General features: G+C 44.4%; 1 protein-coding gene across 3 annotated transcripts in view; it reads left to right on the forward strand.

The window, feature by feature from the left end:
- Positions 1-26681, forward strand: part of BCAN (brevican) — a 66213-nt gene that overhangs the window by 15386 nt on the left and 24146 nt on the right. For 2 of the 3 annotated variants that reach the window (XM_060253712.1, XM_060253721.1), the window contains exons 2-7: positions 12599-12688; positions 14115-14507; positions 16011-16185; positions 16906-17033; positions 17218-17511; positions 23562-23894. In XM_060253712.1, the coding sequence (XP_060109695.1) occupies positions 12607-12688; positions 14115-14507; positions 16011-16185; positions 16906-17033; positions 17218-17511; positions 23562-23894 (1405 nt within the window). In that variant the 5' untranslated portion in view covers positions 12599-12606. The remainder of the gene's footprint in view (positions 1-12598; positions 12689-14114; positions 14508-16010; positions 16186-16905; positions 17034-17217; positions 17512-23561; positions 23895-26681) is intronic. The other variant, XM_060253731.1, reaches the window with a different exon arrangement.

The raw sequence follows: 26681 nt of genomic DNA on the forward strand, positions 1-26681 counted from the left end.
TGCTCACCCCCAGTTCCAAATAATTTATGAACACATTAAATAGCTCTGGTCTTAATATAAATCCAAGTTGTGGCGATCTATTGCTCACTTTCTTCCACTGCAAGAACTATCCATTTATTCCTACTCTTGGCTTCTTGCTGTTAAACCAAGAATTACACTTCCTCTAATCCCAGGTGAGAGAGAGGGGAGAATTTTCCCTCCTTCTTTCCCACCCCCTCCATCCATCACAATTCCTTGCAGAAGTCTTTCTTAGAATCATAGAATCATAGAGTTGGAAGGGACCTCCAGGGTCATCCAGTCCAACCCCCTGCACAATGCAGGAAACTCACAAACACCTCCCCCCTAAATTCACAGGATCTTTATCGCTGTCAGATGGCCATCTAGCCTCTGTTTAAAAACCTCCAAGGAAGGAGAGCCCACTACCTCCCGAGGAAGCCTGTTCCACTGAGGAATTGCTCTAACGGTCAGGAAGTTCTTCCTGATGTTGAGTCGGAAACTCTTTTGATTTAATTTCAACCCATTGGTTCTGGTCCTACCTTCCGGGGCCACAGAAAACAATTCCACAGCATCCTCTTTATGACAGCCCTTCTCAAGTACTTGAAGATGATGATCATATCACCTCTCAGCCATCTCCTCTCCAGGTTAAACATCCCCAGCTCCTTCAACCTTTACTCATAGGACTTGGTCTCCAGACCCATCACCATCTTCATCACCCTCCTCTGGACTCGTTCTAGCTTGTCTATATCCTTCTTAAAATGTGGTGCCCAAAACTGAACACAATACTCCAGGTGAAGTCTTACCAGAGCAGAGTAAAGCAATACCATCACATCATGAGATCTGGACACTATACTTCTGCTGATACAGCCCAAAATTGCATTTGCCTTTTTAGGCACCGCATCACACTGTTAACTCATGTTCAGCATATGATCCACTAAGACCCCTAGATCCTTTTCATACATACTACTGCCAAGACAAGTCTCCCCCATCCTATAACCATGCAATGGATTTTTCCTACCTAAATGCAGAACTTTACATTTATCCCCGTTAAAATTCATTTTATTGATTTTAGCCCAGTTTTCCAGCCTGTCAAGGTCATCCTGTATCCTGTTTCTGTCTTCTTCTGTGTCTGCAACCCCTCCCAATTTAGTATCATCTGCAAATTTAATAAACATTCCCTCTATTCCTTTATCCAAATCATTGATAAAAATGTTGAACAAAACAGGTCCCAGGACAAATCCTTGAGGCGCTCCACTTGTCACTGCTCTCCAAGAGGATGAGGAACCATTCACAAGCACTCTTTGGATGTGATCTGTCAACCAGTTACAGAGCCACCTAACGGTAACAGAATCCAAACCACATTTTACCAACTTGTCAGCATGGATAGTATGGGGAACTTTATCAAAAGCCTTACAGAAATCAAGATAAATGATGTCTACAGCATTCCCCTGATCCAGCAAGGTAGTCACTTTCTCAAAAAAAAAGAGATCAAGTTAGTCTGACATGACTTGTTTTTCATGCTGGCTCTTAGTAATCACATCCATTCTTTCTAAATGTTCCAGGACCATCTTGTCTCCTGCGAGTGAATAGCTTCAACCAGCTAAAGTGGTCTGAGTGAGTGGCTAGATGTAAGACTTCCCTGGAATCCCTTATATCAAGCCTCAGATTCTATGGCAGAAGAAAGCCAGCAGCATTGGATAATGCACTTTCGATACATTTTAAACAATCATTTGGAATCACTTCCAAATGATTGCTAAAGTGCCTTAAAAGTGTGAAAATGGTCTTAGAAATGCTGCTACACTTTTTATGCAGGAGCTTTGGTCTGTTGCTGACTGTGGCTCCTGGGATTTGCAGCCTCTGTTGCTGAACTGCCCTGGTAAGGTCACATGCAACATTGCATGTATTGATACAGGAAGAGTGTGTGCATCCTGAACTTATGTGCAGAAGTCAAATAGACTTTGGGATGCAGGAGCACACCTTTGCAGCGCCAGCCCTACCACTAGGCAAACTAGGCAATTGCCTAGGGTGCCAGCCTTTTGGGGGTGCCAAAGTGGGTGCTCCCATGTGATTCCATGACATTATCAGTGCAGGGGCACCAGAAGTCAGCCTTCCCTAGGTTTCCAGACAGTCTAGGGCTGGCTCTGCACCTTTGAATGTATCCTTGTGGAACAAAGGGATGATAATGGTGGTCTCTCAGGAAGAATGCTTTCCATCATCCCTTCATCTGATACTCTTTGGACTGTGGCCAGAGCTTGGACGCATTGCTGCTGACTCACTCTGCAGCTGCAAAAATCCCAGGGAGCTGCTTCTGTGAGTAGCTTAACATATACTATCTCCCATCCCTGCACACTGACAGGGCACCTTTGTGAGCTGAGCTGACTAAGGATGGCCATTCTGAAGAATAAATAGGAATTATTTCTCCCACTCACTTTCACACACACACATAATCTCAAGGAGAATAACCTGACCCTTGACAGATGGAGGGGAAGCTTGCAGGGGTGGTGGTGGTGGAATGAGACACCCCTCGGGTTCCAGTCCAGTTCAGAATAGTTAGGGATGAAGGAATCTGAAAAGCAAACCAGACATGTATCTAGCAGTAAGGGCAATGACCTTGAGAGGGACGCTTCTAAATTCTCATCCAAATTCTGTTTCAAATTACCTGGCATTATTTCTGAAGTAGAATCAATGCATTAGGGACCATTTAAGATTTATCAATGCCCAGAATCCAGATGTTGTATAATACACCATGTAGGATTATTTGATTTATAATCATCATGTAGTACTTCTCCCACAAAAAAATGTGCTCAAATCAGTTCCTGTTATAATGAAGCAATTCATAATAAAACAATTTAAAATCAAATAACCAGCAAACCTTGAAATCTAAAACCTCAGAAACCCATTTTTTTTAAAAAAAACCCCTATATTTTACATAGCTTGCTGCAATTCCTTCAGCTGCTTTGTCTCTTTGACACTCTGCATTACCAGTGTGCAGGTGTGCTTTGATAAAACATTTTTTAAAAGTAGCATTGATATGAATGTATGTTTGATTGCATCAGGATTTTTTGGGGTGCTGAAGTGACGAAGTACATATAAAATAAAGCGTGCCATTGAGTTACAGCCAATTCATGGTGACCCTATGAGGTTCTCCCTCTGCTCCCCCAACCCTCCCCTCCCCAGAAAAGTGCAATCTGAAGAAATTATGCCTTCAGTTTTTCATTTTTCTGCTATGTAGTCTGTTAGGGGACAAGGGAAAATAGGTTCCATTCTTCAAGTAAGGAAAGCTTCTAGGGAAAGGTGTTTGGACCACTTTCTGAAGCCTCGAAAAAGGAGAAGCCTGCACCTTTGGATATTAGTACTTCTTCCTTTTTTGTAAAGAGGAAGTCTCCTGGCCCTGACTCTTTTTTTTCTCCCTCAATTATTCCAACTAAAACCTGTGAAATTCTCAGTCCAAGTGAGAAGAGGGAATTGGATGGAAGTTCCCCTCAAGAGGGTTTCAATGCAAGAATGGTTTGGCATTGCTTTCCTCTGCAAAGCAAAGCCCCCCTCCCATCTTCCTTGACTGTCTTCCATCCAAATACTAATCAGGGCCAACACAGCTTCATTTCCAGACAAGATTGGGCTAATCTGGGCTATTAGGGCTGCTACAAAGTACAATGCTGATCATGGACTCATATCAAGATTGCTTGGGGGAGGTGTGATAAAATGTGCATATCCACATGAGAGGGCAGGGATAGAATTTAAATAAAACAAATGCTGCAGCAAACTGCACAGACTGAAATGCCAAAAACTGATATTAGAAATTCTTCCAGTTCAACCAAAATGAATGACTAAAGGGAAAGAATAAATTCTTCATGCAGGGCAGTCTCAGTGATGCTTGGGTGGGACCTGGGCAAAAATCCAGGATAGCACACAGCAAAATCACTGTGCTATCCTGCAGCCTTTCAACCCCAAACAAGAAGCATCTCCCCACAGTGGCCAGAGCAGAATGAAGCAGTCACCATGTCCACAAGCAGCTGGCCCAAGTCCTGGATACCACTTGCTGTTGCAAGTGGGCAACCAGATGCAAGGGACATCTGCTGCTCCAGCCCATAGAAGCCTGTTCATCTTCCTCCGCTGCCCCCTTTGAGGGCCATTTTTGCCTTCCAGTTTGTTGTCTGGAGGCTGGCAACCCTGTTGAGCCAGTAACTCTTTCTCAGGTTAAGCTACTTACAAGGTTGTTGTTAGGATCTAAGGAGGAAAGGAGAGAAACATCTATGCAACACTGAGGAGTTGAATCTATAAATGGGCAGTCTTCGCAGTGGAGGACGGTAAGCAGTGGGGTGCCGCAGGGCTCAGTACTGGGTCCCATGCTCTTTAACTTGTTCATAAATGATTTAGAGTTGGGAGTGAGCAGTGAAGTGGCCAAGTTTGCGGATAACACTAAATTGTTCAGGGTAGTGAGAACCAGAGAGGATTGTGAGGAACTCCAAAGGGACCTGTTGAGGCTGGGTGAGTGGGCGTCAACGTGGCAGATGCGGTTCAGTGTGGCCAAGTGCAAAGTAATGCACATTGGGGCCAAGAATCCCAGCTACAAATACAAGTTGATGGGGTGTGAACTGGCAGAGACTGACCAAGTGAAAGATCTTGGGGTCATGGTAGATAACTCACTGAAAATGTCAAGACAGTGTGCGTTTGCAATAAAAAAGGCCAACGCCATGCTGGGAATTATTAGGAAGGGAATTGAAAACAAATCAGCCAGTATCATAATGCCCTTGTATAAATCGATGGTGCGGTCTCATTTGGAGTACTGTGTGCAGTTCTGGTCGCCGCACCTCAAAAAGGATATTATAGCATTGGAGAAAGTCCAGAAAAGGGCAACTAGAATGATTAAAGGGCTGGAACACTTTCCCTATGAAGAAAGGTTGAAACGCATGGGACTCTTTAGCTTGGAGAAACGCCGACTGCGGGGTGACATGATAGAGCTTTACAAGATAATGCATGGGATGGAGAAAGTAGAGAAAGAGGTACTTTTCTCCCTTTCTCACAATACAAGAACTCGTGGGCATTCGATGAAATTGCTGAACAGACAGGTTAAAACGGATAAAAGGAAGTACTTCTTCTCCCAAAGGGTGATTAACATGTGGAATTCACTGCCACAGGAGGTGGTGGTGGCCACAAGCATGGCCACCTTCAAGAGGGGTTTAGATAAAAATATGGAGCAGCGGTCCATCAGTGGCTATTAGCCACAGTGTATGTGTGTGTGTGTGTGTGTATGTATGTATGTGTATATATATATATTTTTTTGGGGGGGGGCACTGTGTGACACAGAGTGTTGGACTAGATGGGCCATTGGCATGATCCAACATGGCTTCTCTTATGTTCTTATGGAAAAAGGGTGGGGTAACATTTGGACAGATAGATAAATTGCTAAGAAAGGTCATGTGCTATGTTGCAAAACAGAATGAAAATTAATTTAATTTATACAGATAAGGACTTTTTGCTTCTTTTTCGTTTTGTATATTGCTGATGCAGATCTTTTAGTTTTGCTCATTCTTAACTGCTGGCGGTCCTGATTTGCTTTGTGCCATTTTAATGTCATTTAATGTCATTACTATATTATTCCTCATTTTTATGCAACTGTTGCAAAAATAGGTAGCCATTTAAAAGCCAGTATTTCAGTCTAATTTCATGGATATGGCAAGGAAAACAGTGGTAAGTAGGGTTGCCAAGTCCAATTCAAGAAATATCTGGGGACTTTGGGGGTGGAGCCAGGAGACTTTGGGGGTGGAGCCAGGAGACATTAGGGGTGGAGCCAAGATCAAGGCTGTGACAAGCACAATTGAACTTCAAAGGGAGTTCTGGCCATCACATTTAAAGGGATGGCACAGCTTTTCAATTCCTTCCTTCCTTAGGAAATAATGAAGGATAGGGGCACCTTCTTTTGGGGCTCATAGAATTGGACCCCCTGGTCCAATCCTTTTGAAACTTGGGGGGTATTTTGGGGAGAGGCACTAGATGCTATACTGAAAATTTGGTGTCTCTACCCCAAAAAACAGCTCCCCCAGAGCCCCAGATACCCGCAGATCAATTCTCCATGATTTTCTTTGGGAATAAATCTCCATAGGGAATAATAGAGTTCCCAGCAGACATTTCCCTCCCCTCCCCCCGCTTTCTGATGACTCTGAAGTGGGGGGAAGGCCTCCAAACCAGGGGATCCGCTGCCCCCACCTGGGGATTGGCAACCCTAGTGGTAAGCTATGGTTAAAAAAAAAAAGAAACTGGAATTTTGAAACTAAAACAATGTATTCGCAACATTTGCTAACATTTCTAAATCACTTAGCTTGTAAGAGAAACAGGCTAGGCTTACAAAGCACATTGATTGAATGAACTCAGTTTGTGGCTGGCAACTTATTTCCAATCATGCTGTCTACAGATAGGGTTGCCTGGCCTGGTCCGGCCCAGCAACCAGTGATAAGCAACCAGTGGGGCAGGAATGTGATGGGTGACCATCCACAACGGTGTGGCATCACTTCTGGGGAAACCCATGAGTGACTTCACATCTCTATCTGGGAGTTACTGGAAACTCCATGGTGAAACCTAAAGAGAACTGATTCCTAAAGAGGACTGACATCACTTCCAGGTTTTCCTCAGATCTCTCTAGGAATTGCTAGAAACTAATTGGTTTTACCTTAGAGTTTCCAGCAATTCCTAGAGAGGCATAGGGTTGCCAAGTCCAATTCAAGAAATATCTGGGGACTTTGGGGGTGGAGCCAGGAGACTTTGGGGGTGGAGCCAGGAGACATTGGGGGCGGAGCCAGGAACAAGGGTATGACAAGCATAATTGAACTCCAAGATGGACAATTATGCCACTGATGGACCTCTGCTCCATATTTTTATCCAATCCCCTCTTAAAGCTGGTGATAAGTCCTCAAGTGACATGTGGATCCATCCCCCAATGCAAATCTGCACTCCGCCACGGTCCTACATCTGGGGAGGGTGGGGGTGGGGGGAACTGCTTCCCGCGCTGCCACCGAGTCAGCTGACCAGAGGGGGAAGGCCCGTCCCCAGAGGATCATGGGCTCTTCAACTCTGGTGTGTACGTGTTGCTGTGAAGGAAGGCACGATGGGCAGCTGGTCCCGTGCTCCGTTGCGGCTGCCCTTCTGGCACTCGCTTGCTCGCCCTTCCCAGCAGTCCCTGCCTTCCCCCAGCTTCAAGCGCCCAAGGCAATTCTTTTCCGCCCGCCCATTGATTAAGGGCATTCCCCTCCCCAGCAACAGAAGCTGCCCACCGGGCTGCCTGCCTGCCTGCTCGCCCACCCACACCAGTTCGCCGTCGCGAATTCACCTGCCCTCCCTCGAGTCAAAGCAGTCAGAAGAGCCAGTCCCGACGAGTCCCGGCACTCGCTTGCAGTCCCGTCACCTGCTGGCTCCTGTAGAAAGCGCCTACTCCGCCGGGGTTTTCCTGAAGTGGCTCTGCTGCGGCCCCTGGGAGGAGGCGAGGGCACCGGGGGGGGGGGGTGATGCGGCTGGAGCCGTCATCGCCTGCAAAGTGGCTGCGGGCGCCAGGGCAGCGAGCACGGCCAGCAGCAACGGAGCCACTTTTCTTTCGTTTGTTTGCCTGCCTTAGCTTTGATTTTTTTTCCCCATTTGCCGCCGCAGAAGAGGCCCACAAGCGCGCTTCCCTCCCTCCTTCCGGGGACAGCCGGCTGAGGCGGGAAGGGAAGCTGCACCACCAGAGGGAAAAGGGCTCCGAGAAGGAGTGCCCAGCTCCAGCGGCACAAGACCTCGGTGGGCAGCCAACCCAGCCAGAGGCCCGCTCGCGCTCCTCGTCTTGTCTCGGGCAGGTGGGAAGGGCCCTTTCCCCCCCGCTTTCCAGATTTTTAGCGAGCGGGGGGGGAGGCTCTAAATCGGGGGTCCCCCGCCCAGGCGGGGGATTTGGGACCCCTAGAGAGGCATAACATCACGTCCAAGTTTTCCCAGAAGTGACATCATGCAGTTGGTCATTTTTTTCTTTGTCTTGCCAGCCACTGGACAAGGATGGTCCCATAGGTAAAGTGGGGGCCTCCCAGAGCCTACCCCTTCCCCACTTACTGTTATGCCTTCTGACTGGGATTTTGTCAGGTATTGTTAAAAAAGGATTCTTCTGAAAGCTGTCACCTTTTTACTGAGTGCAGAGCCCAACGTTCATGTTGTTGTTTTTTAAGTAAAATAAACAGTTCATGTTTGTTTGCTTTTTGGTTTTCAAAGTGTCATCTCATGAGGAGGGTTGGGAGTGCAGAGCCAAATTTCATGTTTGTTTGTTTTTTAAGTAAAATACAAAGTTCATGGTGGGGGTGTGTGTGCATTTCTTGATTTAATTTGTCTGCTGCATCTTTGTGATAAACCAGAAACATTTTTAGGTGACAAACCACAAGATCTGTAATGGTTAGCATTTTTTAAATAAATAAACCTGACACATTTTTGAGTGATAAATGACTTGTCTTTAATACTGATTTTTATTTTTAAGTATAAACATAATAGGTGTCCCACAAGAAAAAAAATTTTGCCCCACAAACCAAAAAATCCTGGCTATGGCCCTGGATGAGGCCTGTTGGGCACATAGCAACCTTATTTAGAAAGCTTCACAGTTAAGCTGGAACTCATCCAGTTAACAAGGACACAATCAGGCAGGAAGGAAGAATTTTTGTTGTTCAGTTGCACAGTCGAGTCCGACTCTTTGCGACCCCATGGACAAAGTCATGCCAGGCCTTCCTGTCTTCTACCATCCTCCGAAGTCTGCTCAAATTTGTGTTAGTTACATCAGTAACACTATCCAGTCATCTCATCTTTTGCCATCCCCTTCTTCTTTTGCCTTCTGACTTTCCCAGCATCAGGGTCTTCTCCAGTGAGTGCTCCCTTCTCATTTGGCCAGCCTTTAAACCGAGAGAGAAATGTTTTAGTACTTCTCATTGTTGTGCCATAACTGTTTAGTATGACTTCTATTGTAAGCCTTATTGGGTCCTGAGTTGTAGGAGAAAGGTGCGGTTAAATAAAAGTTAAGATATTAAATAAATAAAATTGAAATTGCATTTATCGAGATATAAACCCTGGGCTCAGGTGGTCTTTCTGACTTGTCTTACCAGGGGAGACAAACAATACCAGAATGATAGCCGGCAATGAACTAGTGCAGGCAAATATGGCCAGGCCAGTGTTAACTGCCTGAGAATCTGCTAAGATTTATTCTTTGGAAGAGAAAAGGCTGCTACAAGTGGGGGGCAGCCTCTTTTGTGCCGGGGTATTCAGAAACAAGGGAGGAATAAAAGGTTCTTTGGTCAGGCTCTGGCTTTCACAGGGGAAGGAGTGAGAGACTCAGAGCCTGAATGGAATCTTAAAGACTCAGCTCTGTGACTAATCTGAGGAAAGCAGGTTTATCTCTCACACACCAGGCCTCAGCCATGGCGGTGACAGCAGCAGCCCAAATGGAGCCATTTGTAGCAAATGAACCCCTGCTAAAGAGACAAGATTAAAAAGCTCTCTGGGACCACAGAGTGGAAAGTTGGCCACTATTTATTAGGGAATCTCCCTCAGAATTTCCGTTTGAATTTATATTGCTGAGCTTGTATGTTGGGCTGCCAATTCTCAGGGTCTGACTTGAAATTTCAGGGCCAAAGTATGTATTATATTTGGCAGTCTTTCACTGGATCCTCTTCCCTAATGTATACTTCGATCATAAAAAACAGAAATGGCAGGGCAAAATGGGTCAGGGCCTTAGAAAGGGAGGGTTAAATTTAACAGTTATCTCAAAAGACATGCAAAAAAGGACGAGAGTTTCCTTCCCCTCTGTAATTCCTGTCTAATTTTCCTGTAATAACATATGAAGCTGCCTCATACTGAATCAGACCTTCAGTCCATCAAAGTCAGTATTGTCTACTCAGACTGGCAGCAGCTCTCCAGGGTCTCAAGCCGAGGTTTTTCACACCTACTTCCCTGGTCCCTTTTTAGTTGGAGATGCCAGGGATAGAACCCAGAACCTTCTGCTTACCAAGCAGATGCTCTACCACTGAGCCACCATCCCTCCCCTGTATGAGATACAATAGCCTTCCCAGGAGGGAGTGCCAATTCTTGGAAGGTACAAATCTGCACCCCCAATTTTATGCATCAAAATTCTTTTGTGTGTTATTTGAATGATGCCTGCATCTGCTCTTGAGCACTAAAGAAAGCCCAAACCGAACCAAAAATAGTCTTCACATAGCCATACATACAACCACATCCAAGATTTTTATGATGTATTCTCATTGTGCATATACACATCAGTAACACCGGCATGTAGGGAAGATGCAAATGAACTAAAGGAGCTGAAAGGTTCAGCTGTCTGTGCATTCTTGAATTCCAGAATTAATTTTAGAAATTCTCCTGGCTGAATCATAGCTGAAGAGGAACATTATTCAGTGCATGGTGAAATCAAGCAATAATACAAGAACAAAAAAGTGAAAAGCCTAGTCCCTAGTAGCTCTTTTAAAAGCTAGCTGATTTATTGTGGCATAAACGTTAGCAAATCAGAGTTCCAGTCCACAAAGACTTGTGACAATAATTTAGAAGGTCTTTAAGGTGCTATGTGATGTTCTTTTCTGTCTGCAGCAGCAAACTAACTCTGCTAACTTAACACTCTGGAGTGTACGTAGGGGGGGGAGTTCTTGGATGTTTCGTCCAAGCAGGAACTTTTAAATTTTCTTCAAAGGTTTGCTTTAGGCAAAGCCGAGTGATAACTCTAGCTGTGTGTAACTTCAAAACTTGAGAATCTCCATGAGAAATTAAAAACCTAAATGCATTTCAGATTAGGTCTGCCTGTGCCCGCCTGCCTGATAAAGCATGTTGGGGCTCTGGGATGAAACAATCTTTTTTCAAATGCCAAAGGTTCTGAATGTTATGAGCCAAGCCAAACCTTTTAAAATATCTAGGAAATACTGTTAAATGAAGCAAAGAAAACCAGTTCCATCATGCAGAAGTACTTCAGACGGTCATGGAAGAAAGGTCACCAAAACAGAACATGCTCTGCCCTTGAGAAGAGGCTTATTCCAGACAGAGGAGCAAGGAAGGGACAGAGTGTGCCAGTGAAATGTCTTTTGCTGGCTGACATTTTCTTTGACAGCCGTTGATTTGCAAGCAAGACTTCAATGGCCTATTGGCAGCTTACTGCCTTGCACCAAAAGGAAACTTGGATACAAGGCCAAGAACGTTGGTTTCTCTTATCAGGTACCAAAGATGAAACCAAAGCAAAGAAAACAAAAGGGGATAAATTTGGAGCAAAGGAGAAGTGGCCAAGGGCCATAGCTCAAGGACCAATCCCTAAGCATCTATGGCATTGTGTCTTAAACCCTGCCCTCCTCAGGCTCCACCCCTCAAATCTCCAAGTATTTCCCAATCCAGCGCTCCCAGTTTATGTTGCTGTCTGTGCATTCCATTGGCTATCAGGTTGCATAGATCAGTCAGATGCAAAGAGAGCTAAATTAGCTACAGAGGGAGCATTTTCCCAAGTCAACCTGCAGAACTGTCTTGTATTGCTCAAATAAGTTTGCATAATACTACCATGCAAACAGAAGCTGGACCTGCAAACAAAAGCTGCATGACAACATCTTACCAATTATTTGGGTGAAAAGCAACATAAAATATGTTTAAATAAATAAATACATTTGCTGATCTTACTAACATCTGGAGCCAGCATGGCTGAAACATTCCATATGTACGTTCATGTCCATAATTTATCCATCATTTAATCTTTGGATACATTTGAAGGAAATTATAAAGAAAAGAGTACCCCTGACCAAAAACAGAGTACTCTCCTGACCACTATGAACAATCATCCCTTAGTCTGGATTTTGGAATGCAGGTGAAGGATTACATAACAGGATGTTCCACCCTATGAGGGATGAATGGATTTCCCCCCATTCTATTCATTATTCCATAATTTTGATTTATTTATGCTTTGTTCTGCATTAAAATTCAGTTCTGGATTTGACGTATGCACAGTTTGCCACACATTTCAGTTCACATTTAATCCTTTATTCTACCAATGCACATGGGTGAACAGACATGCACCAGCAATATTAGCATTCTTGAGAGGATTAAATGGATGGTCATAGCAAGACAAGTGTGTGATTTTTTAGTAATGCACACAGGTGTTTTACACAGAAAAATGATGCTAATATAGCTATTTATACCATCAAGATTTAGTAGTGTTTTAATGAGTTTGCATGTGTAACATATGGGGAGGTGCAAATGAACTGAAGGAATTGACTACTGAAGTAAATTACATATTGCAAAGTGCTCTATACCAAATTCAGAAAGAAAGAACAGAAAAATGGAAGATTCCTAATGCATTTGCTGTACCTTGGAAACAACAGCAGGCTAGATCTGCATGACAAAGATCTGCTGTTTCTGTCTCATCCAGCACATTTTAACTAGAATGAAAAGCCAGGAGTTTGAACTTGGAAATCTTTGCAAATAGGGTAAGTCCTCTATCTTCATGGATACAGTTTCTGCTTTCTTTCAGTGTACATGGAAACATTTTGGAACTTGCTTGGGATTTGGCAATTTTTCGCCCTCTCTCTCTGATTTATTTTATTTTATCCCCTCTCTCTAACAGAAATCAGAATGGCTCATATCCTGTTGATATTCTCTGCATTTGCCCAAGTTGTTTCTGTGAGCACGTTCCCCTTCTCCAGAGAAAGCACAGGTAACCCTACTTTCAGGGCTGGGTGATGTAATTAGCAGGTCATAGGTAGAAGTATATTGAACCTGAAAAATATTGGTATTTCCCAATCCCAATATCAGTATGGTATTCAGATTCAGGAAGTATTTGGGAAACCTAATTCCCCCCCCCCCCCCAGTTCCATTATACCCTAGGGACCATTATCACATAGGGCATAACAGAGAATCAGTCTGAGGGTATATGGGGCTCAGGGGGGGCTATTTTTTGAGGTAGAGGCACCAGATTTGCAGCATAGCTGCTGGTGTCTCTCCTAAAAAAACCCATACCCAAGTCTCAAAAAGATTAGACTAGGGGTCCAATTCTATGGACCCCCCAAAAAGGTGCCCCCATCCTCCACTGAAACCAGTGGAGGGGGAAAGGCATTAAAAGGGATCATGGCCCGTTTAAATGCCTTTTTGAAGCTGCACACCTCCATGACTGATAAGTGAATTTTCAGGTATTTTTTGGTTTGGTTTATGTGGAACAAAAACCCCTAGTCATGGGATCATTCTCTTTTTGGATAGTACCTTGGGGTGACAACACAGAGTTGGGAAGTTCCTGGGGATCTGGGGTAAAGCCTGGAGAGGATGGGTCAAGGATAATGCCATAGAGTCGACCCTGCACAGCAACCATTCTCTTTAGGGGAACGGTTGTAATTCTCTCTCATTTTAGTCTGCTTCACAGCTTATTGTGAGGATGAATGAAGGTCACTGGAGAAAAAGCAAAATTTTGACAAATGTAGCCACTGACCCTTTCAGGTCCCCTCTCTGGATGTTCAGTTTCACTTTAAAAGAAATTAGAGGAAGTTTTCATAAAAGTCCTTTGAGATCACTCTCAACGCTAGAGTTGGGGGGGGGCAGGAAAGGAGGGGTTTGGGGAGGGACCTCAGCAGGGTATGCCATACAGTCCACAGTCCAGAGCAGTCATTTTCTTTATGGAAACTGATCTCTGTAGTCTGGAGATGAACTGTAATTCTGGGAGATCTTCTGGAGGTCAGTGATCTTATGGGAAGGCCTTGGCAACCACGTACTGCTTATAGGCCTTCTCTGTAAGATTTTTTTTTGGGGGGGGGGGAGGGATGGTTGAGCTATTTTTAGGAATATGTAGCTGATACCTCTTACTTCAGTTTATCTTACTTCAGAATCTCTAATGTTTTCTCTTGTAGTCCTCAATACTTCATTTGGAGTGCATCTATGTTCACTGAAGAGCATTTAAATGCAACATTCAGATGTATTTTGCGTCATTATTTCATTGACACTCAGGTGGTAGAGCTGTTGAGGGTTCCAATTAAAGGAACTTCAGTAGAGAAATCAATTTTGGTGGTGGCCCTTTAAGCTGCCAAGAAGTGAAGGTGGAAACCTAAGGAAGTTATGCTTTGTAGTAAATTTACTTGTTTGCTTCACCCCTACAGATGACCTCAAAGTGCTGCGAGTCTCCATTCCCAGACATCCACCAGTACGAGCTGTGCTCTCTGGCAGCCTCACCATCCCCTGCCATATTACCTATCTGCACCCGTTGCCCACTTCCAGAACGGCAGGGCGCCAGCCTGCCCAAGGGGCACCTCGTGTTAAATGGACCTTCATGGCAGATGGGAGAGAAGCTGAGATCCTGGTAGCTCGGGGCCTCAAAGTGAAGGTAAACGAAGCTTATCGTGACCGAGTATCCCTTCCCTTCTATCCGGATTCACCGACAGATGCCACTTTGCTCCTGAGTGAACTGCGATCTAATGATTCTGGGGTCTACCGCTGTGATGTGCAACATGGGATTGAAGATGGCCATGACCTTCTGGAGGTGAAGGTGAAAGGTAACACTGCTCACTTTCTAAAGTTTGGTTGGGAGGAACAGAATTCAAGATGCAAACTGTAAGATGCAAACCAAATGATTTCTCTGTAGACATTCACTCCTTCTCTGGGAGTAATTACTGGGAAAGATCCATGGAAGCAGGGGTTTTTTTGAGCAGGAATGCACAGGAACACAGTTCCAGCTGGCTTGGCATCAGGGGGTGTGGCCTAATATGCAAACAAATTCCTGCTGGGCTTTTTTTACAGAAAAGCCCTGTGTGAAACAATGGTGACATCAGGGTATGTGGCCTAATGTGCAAATGAGTTCCTGCTGGGCTTTTTCTATGAAAGAAACCATGCATGGAAGGAAGGGGATAATTAGCCCTATGCCTATGCAGCCACAGATTTCCCCTTTCAAGCACCATGCCCAAGGTCATTGTCCCCCATGCAGGCAGCTGCAGCCTCCAACCATTATATAGACTGAAGGGGGAGAAGGGGCAATCTTGTTCTCCTACCTATTGCAACCCCCTGAAACAACCTCCTTACTGCAGGAATTTTGCCTGTGAGATGATACCTTCTATCAGCAATGCCTTTTGGGGTATCAAAAGAGGTGATGGTGGCAAGGGAAAGCAGGAAAATGTCAATTTCTATAAGTAGAATGATTGTAGAGTACAAGAAAAGAACCACTTCCTGTTTCAGAGACACCTTGAGAAAAACATTATATAGGTCACTATTTGCAGAGGTAGAAATAATGCTGATTCTCCCTGGCAAAACTTCTCACACGGATACACACCACAACTAAAGATATGAAGGCAACATAGGCTTATAGCCGCCACCACCTCCTGTGGCAGTGAATTCCACATGTTAATCACCCTTTGGGTGAAGAAGTATTTCCTTTTATCCGTTTTAACCTGACTGCTCAGCAATTTCATCGAATGCCCACGAGTTCTGGTATTGTGAGAAAGGGAGAAAAGTACTTCTTTCTCTACTTTCTCCATCCCATGCATTATCTTGTAAACCTCTATCATGTCACCCCGCAGTCGACGTTTCTCCAAGCTAAAGAGCCCCAAGCGTTTTAACCTTTCTTCATAGGAAAAGTGTTGCAACCCTTTAATCATTCTAGTTGGGGAACAAAAACCTCTTGGAACAAAACACTCCAGGAAATAGAGTTTGGGTGTCAAGTGCTTAACGCATCACCCTGGTATGACACTGTCACCTCTGGGTTGTGTTGGAAGTGAGGTCCTCCCTCCCTTCATCTTATGCTGGCTGTCAGCTTATTCTCCTGTGATTCTTGTGTGCTGGGAATCATGGGGCAGGTCAATGACATACAGGAGGGAGGCTTTTTCTTTTCTTTTTGAAACTCTGGCTTGCTTCAGAATCTTCTTCCTCAGGTTTTAGGCCTAATTTATTGCACTTTGCTAGCCATGATTTAAAAAAAAGACTAGCGTATGTGGATTGAGAAAAGGGCCTTTCACAGGCCCACTGTCAAAACTTATCTTTATTAATAATTTTCTCTCGACTTCTAGGAGTTGTGTTTCTTTACCGGGAGGGCTCTTCCCGCTATGCATACACCTTTGCCAAGGCCCAGGAAGCATGTGCCAGGATAGATGCTGAGATTGCAACCCCGGAACAGCTGTACGCTGCCTACCTCAGTGGTTATGAGCAGTGCGATGCAGGCTGGATAGCAGACCAAACTGTCAGGTAGGTGAGACAGAGATTCAAACTGGATTTTAAGCAGAGCGTTTCCTCTATTTTTTAAAAAAAACTACAAATCCAAAGCAGTAGGCCCCACATCTTTCCTATAATTTTCCACCGAGAATAAGAAGCCGGTCAGGCAAGGTTGATTTTGAGCTGGAAAATCACAGAGGCAATAAGGTTAAGTAACTTCATCCCACCACTATCTGTTCTTCTGCCCAGACATAGTCTTGTCCCATACTGTGTTGGGTAAAAACAAAGACACAAAAATTATCGAGATAACAGTCAAGAAACAGTGATATGTGGCTAACGTCAATAGTGAGCCTGTGAATCAAGTGTTGTATAGGCACAAATAGTAAGGTGGTAGAGGCGATAGAGAGTAGTTCATCTGGAGAAAATGGCTGCTGTAGAAGGTGGAGTCTATGGCATTATACCCCACTGTAGTCTCTCTCCTCCCCAAACCCTCCCATCCTCAGGCTTCACTCCAAAAATCTCCAGCTACTTCCCAATCCAAAGTTCGCAATCCTATCCATGCATAATGGACTCAGGGAGGGGTTTTGAAACTGAATTATTTGTATCTGCTAATTTCAAACTTCACCACCATCATGACTTTCCACACAAAATGGTGGACTGCAGTCAAATCTAGCCTTGGATTGTCTTGCTTATGTTGGATAGACTGATGTGCATTGTAAGCCAACAAAACCCAAGCACTGTTCTTATCCCTAGATACCCTATACACACCCCTCGCGAAGCTTGTTATGGAGACATGGATGGGTTCCCTGGAGTTCGTAACTACGGTGTAGTGGACCCAGAAGATATGTACGATGTCTATTGCTACGCCGAAGAACTGTATGGTAATTATATTGCTGGGAAATAATTAGGCATGTTCATTGGCATGGGGTTTTGAGAACTAAAAGTGGGCAACTTGCTTCTTCAGGAGGATTCTCATGGGCTGGGTTCTTGGAAGAAAAAAAATTAGGCTTGGGCATTTTTTGTTTTGTTTTCAGAAATGAATGGCTGGCTTATCTTTGCTTGCAGGAGAGCTGTTTGTGGTGAGCTCTCAAGAGAAATTCACTTGGGAAGAGGCCAAAGCCGAGTGTCGCTCTCTGGGAGCAGAGATAGCAACAACAGGCCAGCTGTATGCAGCATGGAATGAGGGGCTGGACCATTGTAACCCTGGGTGGCTGGCAGATGGGAGTGTGCGCTACCCAATCGTGACCCCACGAGAGAAGTGTGGGGGGAACATGCCGGGAGTCAAGACTATCTTCCTCTTCCGCAATCAGACTGGATTCCCCGATCCCCACAGCAAATATGATGTGTATTGTTTCAGAGGTAAACTTATCCACCTTTTGAGATAGTTAAACTTTCAGTAGGGGGCGGGGTCAGCTTTTGAGCCAAGCCCTGCTCTTGTAAATTAGCATTACCAGCCAGCAAGTGGGGCCCAGTGATCTCCCAGAATTACAATTGATCTCCAGATTACAGAGATCAGTTCCCCTGGAGAAAATGGCTGCTTTGTAGACTTTATACCCCACTTCCCAAACTTCACATGCCCCAGGCCTAACCCCCAAATCTCCACAAATTCCCAGCCAGGAGTAGGCAGCCTCACAGTAACAGCAGCCTGACAGGCACAGAATGACAGAATTTTCTGGTTCCTGCCCCATGAAAATCATTGTTCTTGTTTTAATCTTTGTTTTTGCTCTTGGGGGAATTCCTTAGGATTCTTCTGAGTGGAACTCTGTTCCCAAAGTCTGTTCCTGTTAAAATCTCTGAGTTGGGAATGAATATATCTTCTCTTTAATTCAAACAAGAACATAAGAGAAGAAGAAGAATTGCAGATTTATACCCCGTCCTTCTCTCTGAATCAGAGACTCAGAGCGGTTTACAATCTCCTATATCTTCTCCCCCCACAACAGACACCCTGTGAGGTGGGTGGGGCTGAGAGGGCTCTCACAGCAGCTGCCCTTTCAACGACAACCTCTGCCAGAACTATGGCTAACCCAAGGCCATTCCAGCAGGTGCAAGTGGAGGAGTGGGGAATCAAACCTGGTTCTCCCTGATAAGAGTCCACGGACTTAACCACTACACCAAACTGGCTCTCATGTTGGATCAGGCCAATGGCCCATCCAGTCCAACACTCTGGGTCACAGAGTGGCCAAAAAAACCAGGTGCCATCAGGAGGTCCATCAGTGGGGTCAGGACACTAGAAGCCCTCCCACTGTTGTCCCCCTTCCAAGCACCAAGCCTATAGAACATCACTGCTCCAGACAGAGTTCCAACAATACGCTGTGGCTAATAGCCACTGATGGACCTCTGCTCCATATGCTTATCCAATCCCCTCTTGAAGCTCTCTATGCTTGTAGCTGCTGCCACCTCCTGTGGCAGTGAATTCCATGTGTTAATCACCCTTTGGGTGAAGAAATACTTCCTTTTATTCATTCTTACCTGATATTTATGTCAATGTGTGCGCTTGATAGCTCAGGTGCTATACACACAGTGCACAGCTTGCCATTTCACACTTGGCAGCTGCTGAGGTGTATTCTAAAATCCTGATGAACTATCATAGGCCATTTTTTTCAAACACATCTTTAAGCCAAAAGAACCATCAGACCATTGACTTTTAATTCAATGTTAGTTGAGATATTTCTCAGTAAACTAACAAAGCAGGCAGAGTTGAACTGTCAGCAAAGTGTGAAGGGTTGGGTGGTGTGGCTAATGAGTATGGTGTAATGGTGTAACAGGGGAGGGACAGTGGCTCAGTGGTAGAGCATCTGCTTGGGAAGCAGAAGGTCCCAGGTTCAATCCCTGGCATCTCCAAAAAAGGGTCCAGGCAACTAGGTGTGAAAAACCTCAGCTTGAGACCCTGGAGAGCCGCTGCCAGTCTGAGAAGACAATACTGACTTTGATGGACCAAAGGATCTGATTCAGTAGAAGGCAGGTTCATATGTTCATATGTTCATATGTTCAATGGTTAGAGTGTCAGACTAGATCCAGGTTCAAATCCCCATTCATGCCATGGGAACTGGCTGGGTGGCCTTGGGCTAGTCACCCACTCTCAGACTAACCTACCTAACAGGATTGTTGTGAGGGTAAAGCGGAGGAGAGGAAAATGATTTAATCTGTTTTAGATCCCCATTGGGGAGAAAGGTGGGATATAAATAAAGTAAATAAATTTAAAATAAAAATAAAAAGAACGACCCTTTAGAACAGGAGTGTGTTTGGTTCTCTGGCCAGGAGCTCCAGGTTTGCAGAAATCCCAAGGAAACAGCAGGCAAGATCCAAAGAGATTTTAACAAACAACAATTATGTTTACAGAAATAGCAGGCTAAGCATCCATCTGCTGAGTCTCCAACATACACACGCACAGCAAAATTTAGCCAGACCTCAAGATGAAATGCATCACTAAAACTAAGCATCTTATACCTTAATTACTGGCTACGAGTCAAGAAATCACTGATCAAGCTATCCCAGCCATTAGGATGAGTCAGGCTAAGAGCTGCTAACAAGCATGAGAACAACTGTTATTCTCTTGGGAGTGACGTAACAGCCATCCGTCAACAGAACTCAAGGCATTGGAAAGTCAAGCAGCAGCCTGTAATAAAGATGGAGTTACCGAGGATATACAGTGTATTTCAAGAATTGTAACATTTTTGCTACCTTGGCAATCCTTAATTGGGTGGAAAGGTGCCATGGAAATGCTTTAAATACTATAAATAAATAGAAAATAAACGAGCATCTCCCTGTTGTTTTTTAATGCCGTTTCAGAGAACGGGAAATTCAGTTAAGCCGGTGAGGATTTTTCCCACTGCTTATTTCCTTGACAGGAAAACTTCCCCCTCCTTCATTTCTGAGCATCAGGATACTGCAAATGGGATAGAAGCTGTATTAGTTTAAACATTGATGCTAAGTTGCAGTGCTAGAACTGAGGCACTGTTGGTCTGAAAATGATTTGAGCTTTGCAAAATGCTTACTGTGCTTATCAACTACAGCATCGTCTTCAGCAAGCCTTTATTCCTGCAAGCCTGTCCTTGAAGGTGCTTTTAACTTTTCATCAGTGCAGGAGTTAAACCCAGTGAGGACAGAACAAAGAGAAACACATAACGGCTCATCTTGCAGCATGCCTTTTAAGAGAGGCATAGCTTGCAGAGATGAGGTGATGTTCCTTGGCTACAGGAAATTTGGATTCATGGAAAAGGATGACCCACAGGAAAGTAGGGTTGCCGGAACCAGGTTGAGAAACTACTGGAGATTTGGGAATGGAGGCCAGGGAGCACAGGGACCTTAGCTGGGTACAATGCCATAGAGTCCACCCTCCAAAGCATCCATTTCCTACAGGGGAACTGATCTCTGTAGTCTGGGGATCCGCTGTAATTCCAGGGGATCCCCAGGTCCCATCTGGAGGTTGGCATCCCTACATGAAAGTCTGATTTGCTCTGCTTAATATTTTTTTCCCTTCAAAACCAGACCTTTCCGTTTGTGACTGCTTCCAATATGGAAAGAATAAGCAATTGTGTTTAAATGTTTGGTTTAAAAAGAAAGTCAGTAGTAGCTGCTCCCCCACAACCCTGCCATGAAAATGGCAGTGCTTGAAATCACCTTAAACTGTGCCCAACCAAGATTACTCCTAGCTCAAGATGGATGTTGTAAAAGCACTGGAGCTTTAATCATGAAAAATCTCCTGAAAAATGAATCCTCTGCTATGTGAGCATTGGCTGGGAAGGTTACATGGTATAGCCCAACCTTGTGAGCTCGCATAAGCTAAACAGGGTTGATGCTTGGATGGTAGAAGAAGAATAGATTGGATTCATACCCCACCCTTCACTCTGAATCTCAGAGTCCCAACGTGGTTTACAATCTCCTTTACCTTCCTCCCCCACAACAGACACCCTGTGAGGTGGGTGGGGCTGAGAGAGCTCTCCCAGAAGCTGCCTTTTAAAGGACGGCTCTGCAAGAGCTATGGCTAACTGTAGGCCATTCCAGCAGCTGCAAGTGGAGGAGTGGGGAATCAAACCCGGTTCTCCCAGATAAGAGTCCACACACTTAACCACTACACCAAACTTGGTAAGACCACCAAGGAGGGCTCTGCAGAAGAAGGCTATGGCAAACCGCCACTGCTTCTCACTTGCCTGGAAAGCCCCTTGCTGGGGTTGCTGTAATTTGGTTGTGACTTGACAACTCTTATGTATGTATGTGGGCATTGCTAGGATCTTAAAGAGCTTGAAAGATAACTTCATGGAAGTCATAATCTATTAAGGAAAGAGTTCTCTAAGAGTATATAAAACCTTCTAAACTTCAAAAGGGCTGTTCAAATTACCAGAGTGTGATGCTTAACCATTCATACGCAGAACACTTGGGTGGAGAGACGGAGCTACAGAAGTCTCTGTTTATTTATTTCATTGAAACCCCACCTTCCTCCCCAGTGGGAACCCAAAGCAGTTTGCTTCATTTTCATCTCCTCCATTTTATTCTCACAAGAACCCTGTGAGGGAGGTTTGGGGAAAACAGTTGAATTTTTTTTTCCTAGTTGCTGTTTTGAAGTCCCACATGCAGAAGGGTGCAGATGGTCTTGGTTACATAGAAGGGCAAATTTTCACTCGTGATTATGAAAACATACAGATCATAAAAGTAGCATGTAAAAGCGAGTGATAATTTTTTTTTTTTAAAAGTCAACACTCATTTAAAATCTTGCAGGGAAAAAAACCCAACTTGTTTAACTTCCTAAAGCGACTGGGGCCAGGCAGACTTCCGTAGGAAACGAGTTTTACAGGAGCAGTACCAACTTCAGTAAAGGCTCTGCCCTATATACTCACCAAGCTAGCCTCTGACAAATCATTCCTTGAACCGCCAGCTCATAAACACACATCTGCAACAGGCAAGAAACTAAGTGCAAACTTACATCCAAGATGAGATGGTGCATGCTCTCGCTCTCTTCTTTTAATGAAATCCACTGAGGCAGTGAAATTCTGAACCAGGCAGCAACAGCCTGGAGACCTGGGGGACTAGTTATGTTTAATCGGACTATTAAGAGTTTTCTCTAGAATTAGATTCTTTAATAGCTATATTTTATTAACTGAGATTTCTAAGCTTCAGGACCAGCTAAACTAGATATGACGGCATCAGCTATATTATCGGTAGGAGGAAGGCAAATGTTTAATTAAAATATCTCAGTTATTTGGAAAAGGGTTGTAAAAACTGGTCTTGAAGTAATATTTCCACTGTTCCATTCTTTATTATCCTGAAATTTTGCTGCATTGCATTTCTCATTAATTCCCATTCAACAAGGAGAATTTCTAAAATGAACTCCAGAATCGGATCACGTGTGATTTGCTGCTACTTTCTGTTGCCTCACCTCATTTGCCTCTCCCCCCCCCCCTGCCCATTATGAAACACTGTAAAAGAGCAGTCTTTATGTGATCTTTTTTGTACTTCCATCAACATTCCTTTGGGGCAGCATTCTAACAATATGTAACAGTAAAACACCCCACCCTATCTTGCTGTGGTCATTCTGAAAATCACATCCAGATTTTTTTAGAGTGCTTTATCAATGTCCATATCCAACTTTAAAATAGAAATGGGCGGGTGGGGGGAGATAAAAACCAGCAGAAAGATTGTCATCTTGAGGTGATGTATGATTGCATCTGCAGTCTCCAGTTCATTGGTAAAACACCACACACAAAGAACTTTGACAGAACTGTATCCCATCAAGAAAGGGCTTTTTGCTGTTTTATGGTGTTTTATCAATGAATACATGAGCATAAGGAATGCAGGGAAGGGGACGTTTGCAGACCAGCTGATGGAAATCTAAGAAGCATTGAATTGTGTGCACACAGTCTTACGTGCAAAATCTGAAAATAAAACACGATAAATAAAACACAATACATCAGTTCCACTATGGAAGCAAGATCCTGTAATTCAGGTCTCCAAAACTGGGGAAAGAATTTGGATGAGGAGGATTTCAGAAGCATCCCTAGTTTGTTCATCATATATTTGTCTTACTCATGTGTAAAATAGGAAGGGTCTGTGTCTAATTTTACAACAAATGGAAACATGGGAGAAGAGCCCTGGATGTCTCTCTCTCTGTACCTTGCCTCCTCATGTTCTATCACTTCAGATGTTCAGCTCCAGTACTGGAAATGAGCAGAACCAGGGGCAGGCAGAAGTAGAAAAGCAATGGGAGAGAGTGTGTTTCCTTCACCCATTTTGTTATTTAAAAATAGACTTCTTTTAGATGTGAATGGAGCAAAAAGACATGAAGAAGGCATCCATCACGTCTAATTTTTACCAGAGTGAGGTTCCTGCCCCAGCCAGCTGTCCCACACTCTTTTTTGAGGAACCCTGGAGAAAAAGTCCAGAGGCATAACTTCCTGCTTTCTTTCTGCCCACAGAAGATACAAACCCTTTCTCTGAGTCTCCAGCCTCCGAGGCAGAGGGCAGCAAGGTGATTGTGGCTGTGACAGAAAAGATGGAAGAGCTGCAGCTGCCCCAAGTGGAGCATGAGGTGGCCGAGGAATCCAGAGGCGCCATTTACTCCGTGCCCATTTCAAAGGACATCCTTGAGGCTCAGCAGCCCCGCAGTGCCCCTGAAGAGGCAGCGCTTGCCCCTGAGGCCCCACCAGGGCCCAAGGCAGGTCCCGTTAGCTGTGATGTCAGACCAGGCCAGAGAAACCAGGAAGGGGGAAAAGAGAAAGATGGAAGTTGCACAGAGAGACACAGGACTGGTAGGTAGAGAATGTCTCCTCTCTGGAGCACTGCCAGGTTGCATCTTGAGGAGGGTACAGTTACATGGGGAGTAGTTTTCCAAGCCTGCCATAATAACTGGAGAGTGTTTGTTCCATTGGAATACAGAGAAAAATCTTTCACTAAGCCAGCTAAGTCTCTTGAAGGGCTAGCAACCAAATAATTGTATTCTATGCACAGGAGGTCTAATGATCCAAGCCCAAGAGGGTGGATCTCTCAGTGGCTTTCAGTGGTAAACCTCAGGTGTGTGCAGCCCCTATTTGGATTGGGGTCATGGCAGGAAGAGAATTTATTCTTTCACCTCACTTTTTTGTTTTGTTTTATCAAAACTCTCACCTGACCTGTTTTGTTTTATCAAAACTCTCACCTGACCTGTATGAACCTAGGATGGGAGTTGTAAATGGTCAGTTATCTCTCTCTTATTTTTCCCCCATCTAATTGGAATGGGAGGCAGTACATGAGAAGACTGATTAACGCCCCCCCCTCCCCACCGTCACAGAACCCAAATCAGGACAGCAAAATCCTGAAATCTACTTTATAGGACCACTGGGAAGATAGGGTCACAGATCCTTCAACAACAACAAGGGAGGAAATAACATCACCTGGTAAATAACATCCCATTAAGTCTTATTAAGATGACAGGACATTATTTTTCCATGTTGTTGACAAACAAAACTACACAAAAGTAGTTATACACAGCCAGGGTTACAGTGGTTTATTATTAATGATTTTCTTGCAGTGATGTCATGCCTCTCTAGGAATCACTGGAAACTTTGTGGTAAAACTGTTGATTACCAGAGAAGCATGACCCTGGAAGTGATGTCACAGTGGCTGATGATTGTCCTCATGTCCCTACCCAGGTCTTATGCTGGATTCCAGGCCAGACCTGATAAAAGGGTTGCCAGGTCCAATTCAAGAAATACCTCAGAACTTTGGGGGTGGAGCCAGGATACATTGGGGTGGAGCCAGGAGACTTTGTGGGTGGAGCCAGGAGCAAGGATGTGACAAGCATAATTGAACTCCAAAGGGAGTTCTGGCCATCACATTTAAAGGGACTGCACACCTTTTAAATGCCTTCCCTCCATTTGGAATAACGAAGGATAGGGGCACCTTCTTTTGAGGCTCACAGAATTGGACCCCCAGTCCAATCTTTTTGAAACTTGGAGGATGTTTTGAGGAGAGGTACTGTATGCTATGCTGAAAATTTGGTGCCTCTACCTCAAAAACAGCCCCCCCCAGAGGCCCAGATATCTGCAGCTCAATTCTCCATTATGCACTATGGGAATCGGTCTCCCTAGGGAATAATGGAGTGTCCAGCAGACATTTCCCTCCTTCCCTTTCTGATGATCCTGAAGCAGGGGGAGGGCCTCCAAACTGGGGGAATGCCTACCCCCACCGGGGGATTGGCAATCCTACCTGATAAGCCTGTCCCATGCATTGCTTTTCCCCTTTTCTAACTATACAGTCCTCCTCCTCAAATACAGTGATTTGGAAAATTGTTTTTAATTTTTAACCAAAAGACCAAACAAGTGCCTGTTTCAAATTTGCTTTTGAGTAAAGGCAATTACAGGGAGGTCAATTTATATTTAAATGGCTTTTCTGCCACATAGGTTGCTCAAGCCCTCAGAAAAGCATAACTCAACAACAACCAAGAGATGAACAAACCATAAATTGTAAGAAGTAGAGCAAAAAAACAAACAAACAAATATCCCTGTGGTAAAAATATAAAACCAGGTCAGTAGCTATGCCCTGGAAGATTTGGCCTTGTTCTCATGGAGTTGGCATTTGTTTTATTTTTTAAAAAATATTTATACTCTTGCTTTTTGGTTAAAAAATATTCCTCACAAAGTAAGATTTTGTGGCAGGGAGCCAAATAACATAACCTGGTAAATAGCATCTTATTAAGCTTGTATTAAAGGGGCCAGACATATTCTCTGCAGGCTGTCAGCAACACTTGAAATGAGTTCCAGGCTAGCTTGGAAAAGCCTTGGCAGGGTGTTCAATAGGGGGAGTGCCACTGCTCCAATAGCAGTGTCACTTCTGGAATGAGCCTAGATGTATCCCATAGAGTTTCAGTGGAATCCTAGAACGTCTCCAGATGCAATTCTGTCACTTCTGGGTTCTTTCCAGAAATGACACTGTGCCATTGGAGTAACAACATTTTATGTGTCCCTGTCCCTCACTGTCCTGCACCGTTTGCTGGTGCTGAGCGGGCAACCCTAAGCTTACCACTGCAATGGAGTAAGTAGTTCAGCTAGGGTTGCCAATCCCCAGGTGGGGGCAGGGGATCCCAGGTTTGGAGGCCCTCTCCCCACTTCACAGTTATCAGAAAGGGCAGAGGGAGAGAAATGACTGCTGGACACTCCGTTATACCCTATGGAGACTGATTCCCAAAGAATATAATGGAGAATTGATCCACGGGTATCTGGGGTTGGCGGGGAGGTTGTTTTTTTGAGATAGAGGCACCAAAATTTCAGCATAGCATCTGGTTCCTCTCCTCAAAACACCCTCAAAGTTTCAAAAAGATTGGACCAGGGGTTCAATTCTGTATGCTTGTAGTAACTGCTAGCACTTATTGTGGCAGTGAATTCCATGTGTTAATTACTCCTTGGGTGAAGAAGTACCGGTACCTTCTATTATCTGTTCTAAACTATTACATCCAAACTGCTGAACTACATTTTTTACTGGTTTTGCAAACCTACCACTCATCAATTTCATTGACTGTCCATGAGTTTTTGTATTGTGAGAAAGGGAGAAAAGTATTTATT

Source organism: Heteronotia binoei, chromosome 1, assembly GCF_032191835.1.
Source record: "Heteronotia binoei isolate CCM8104 ecotype False Entrance Well chromosome 1, APGP_CSIRO_Hbin_v1, whole genome shotgun sequence".
Classification (NCBI taxonomy): Eukaryota; Metazoa; Chordata; class Lepidosauria; order Squamata; family Gekkonidae; genus Heteronotia; species Heteronotia binoei.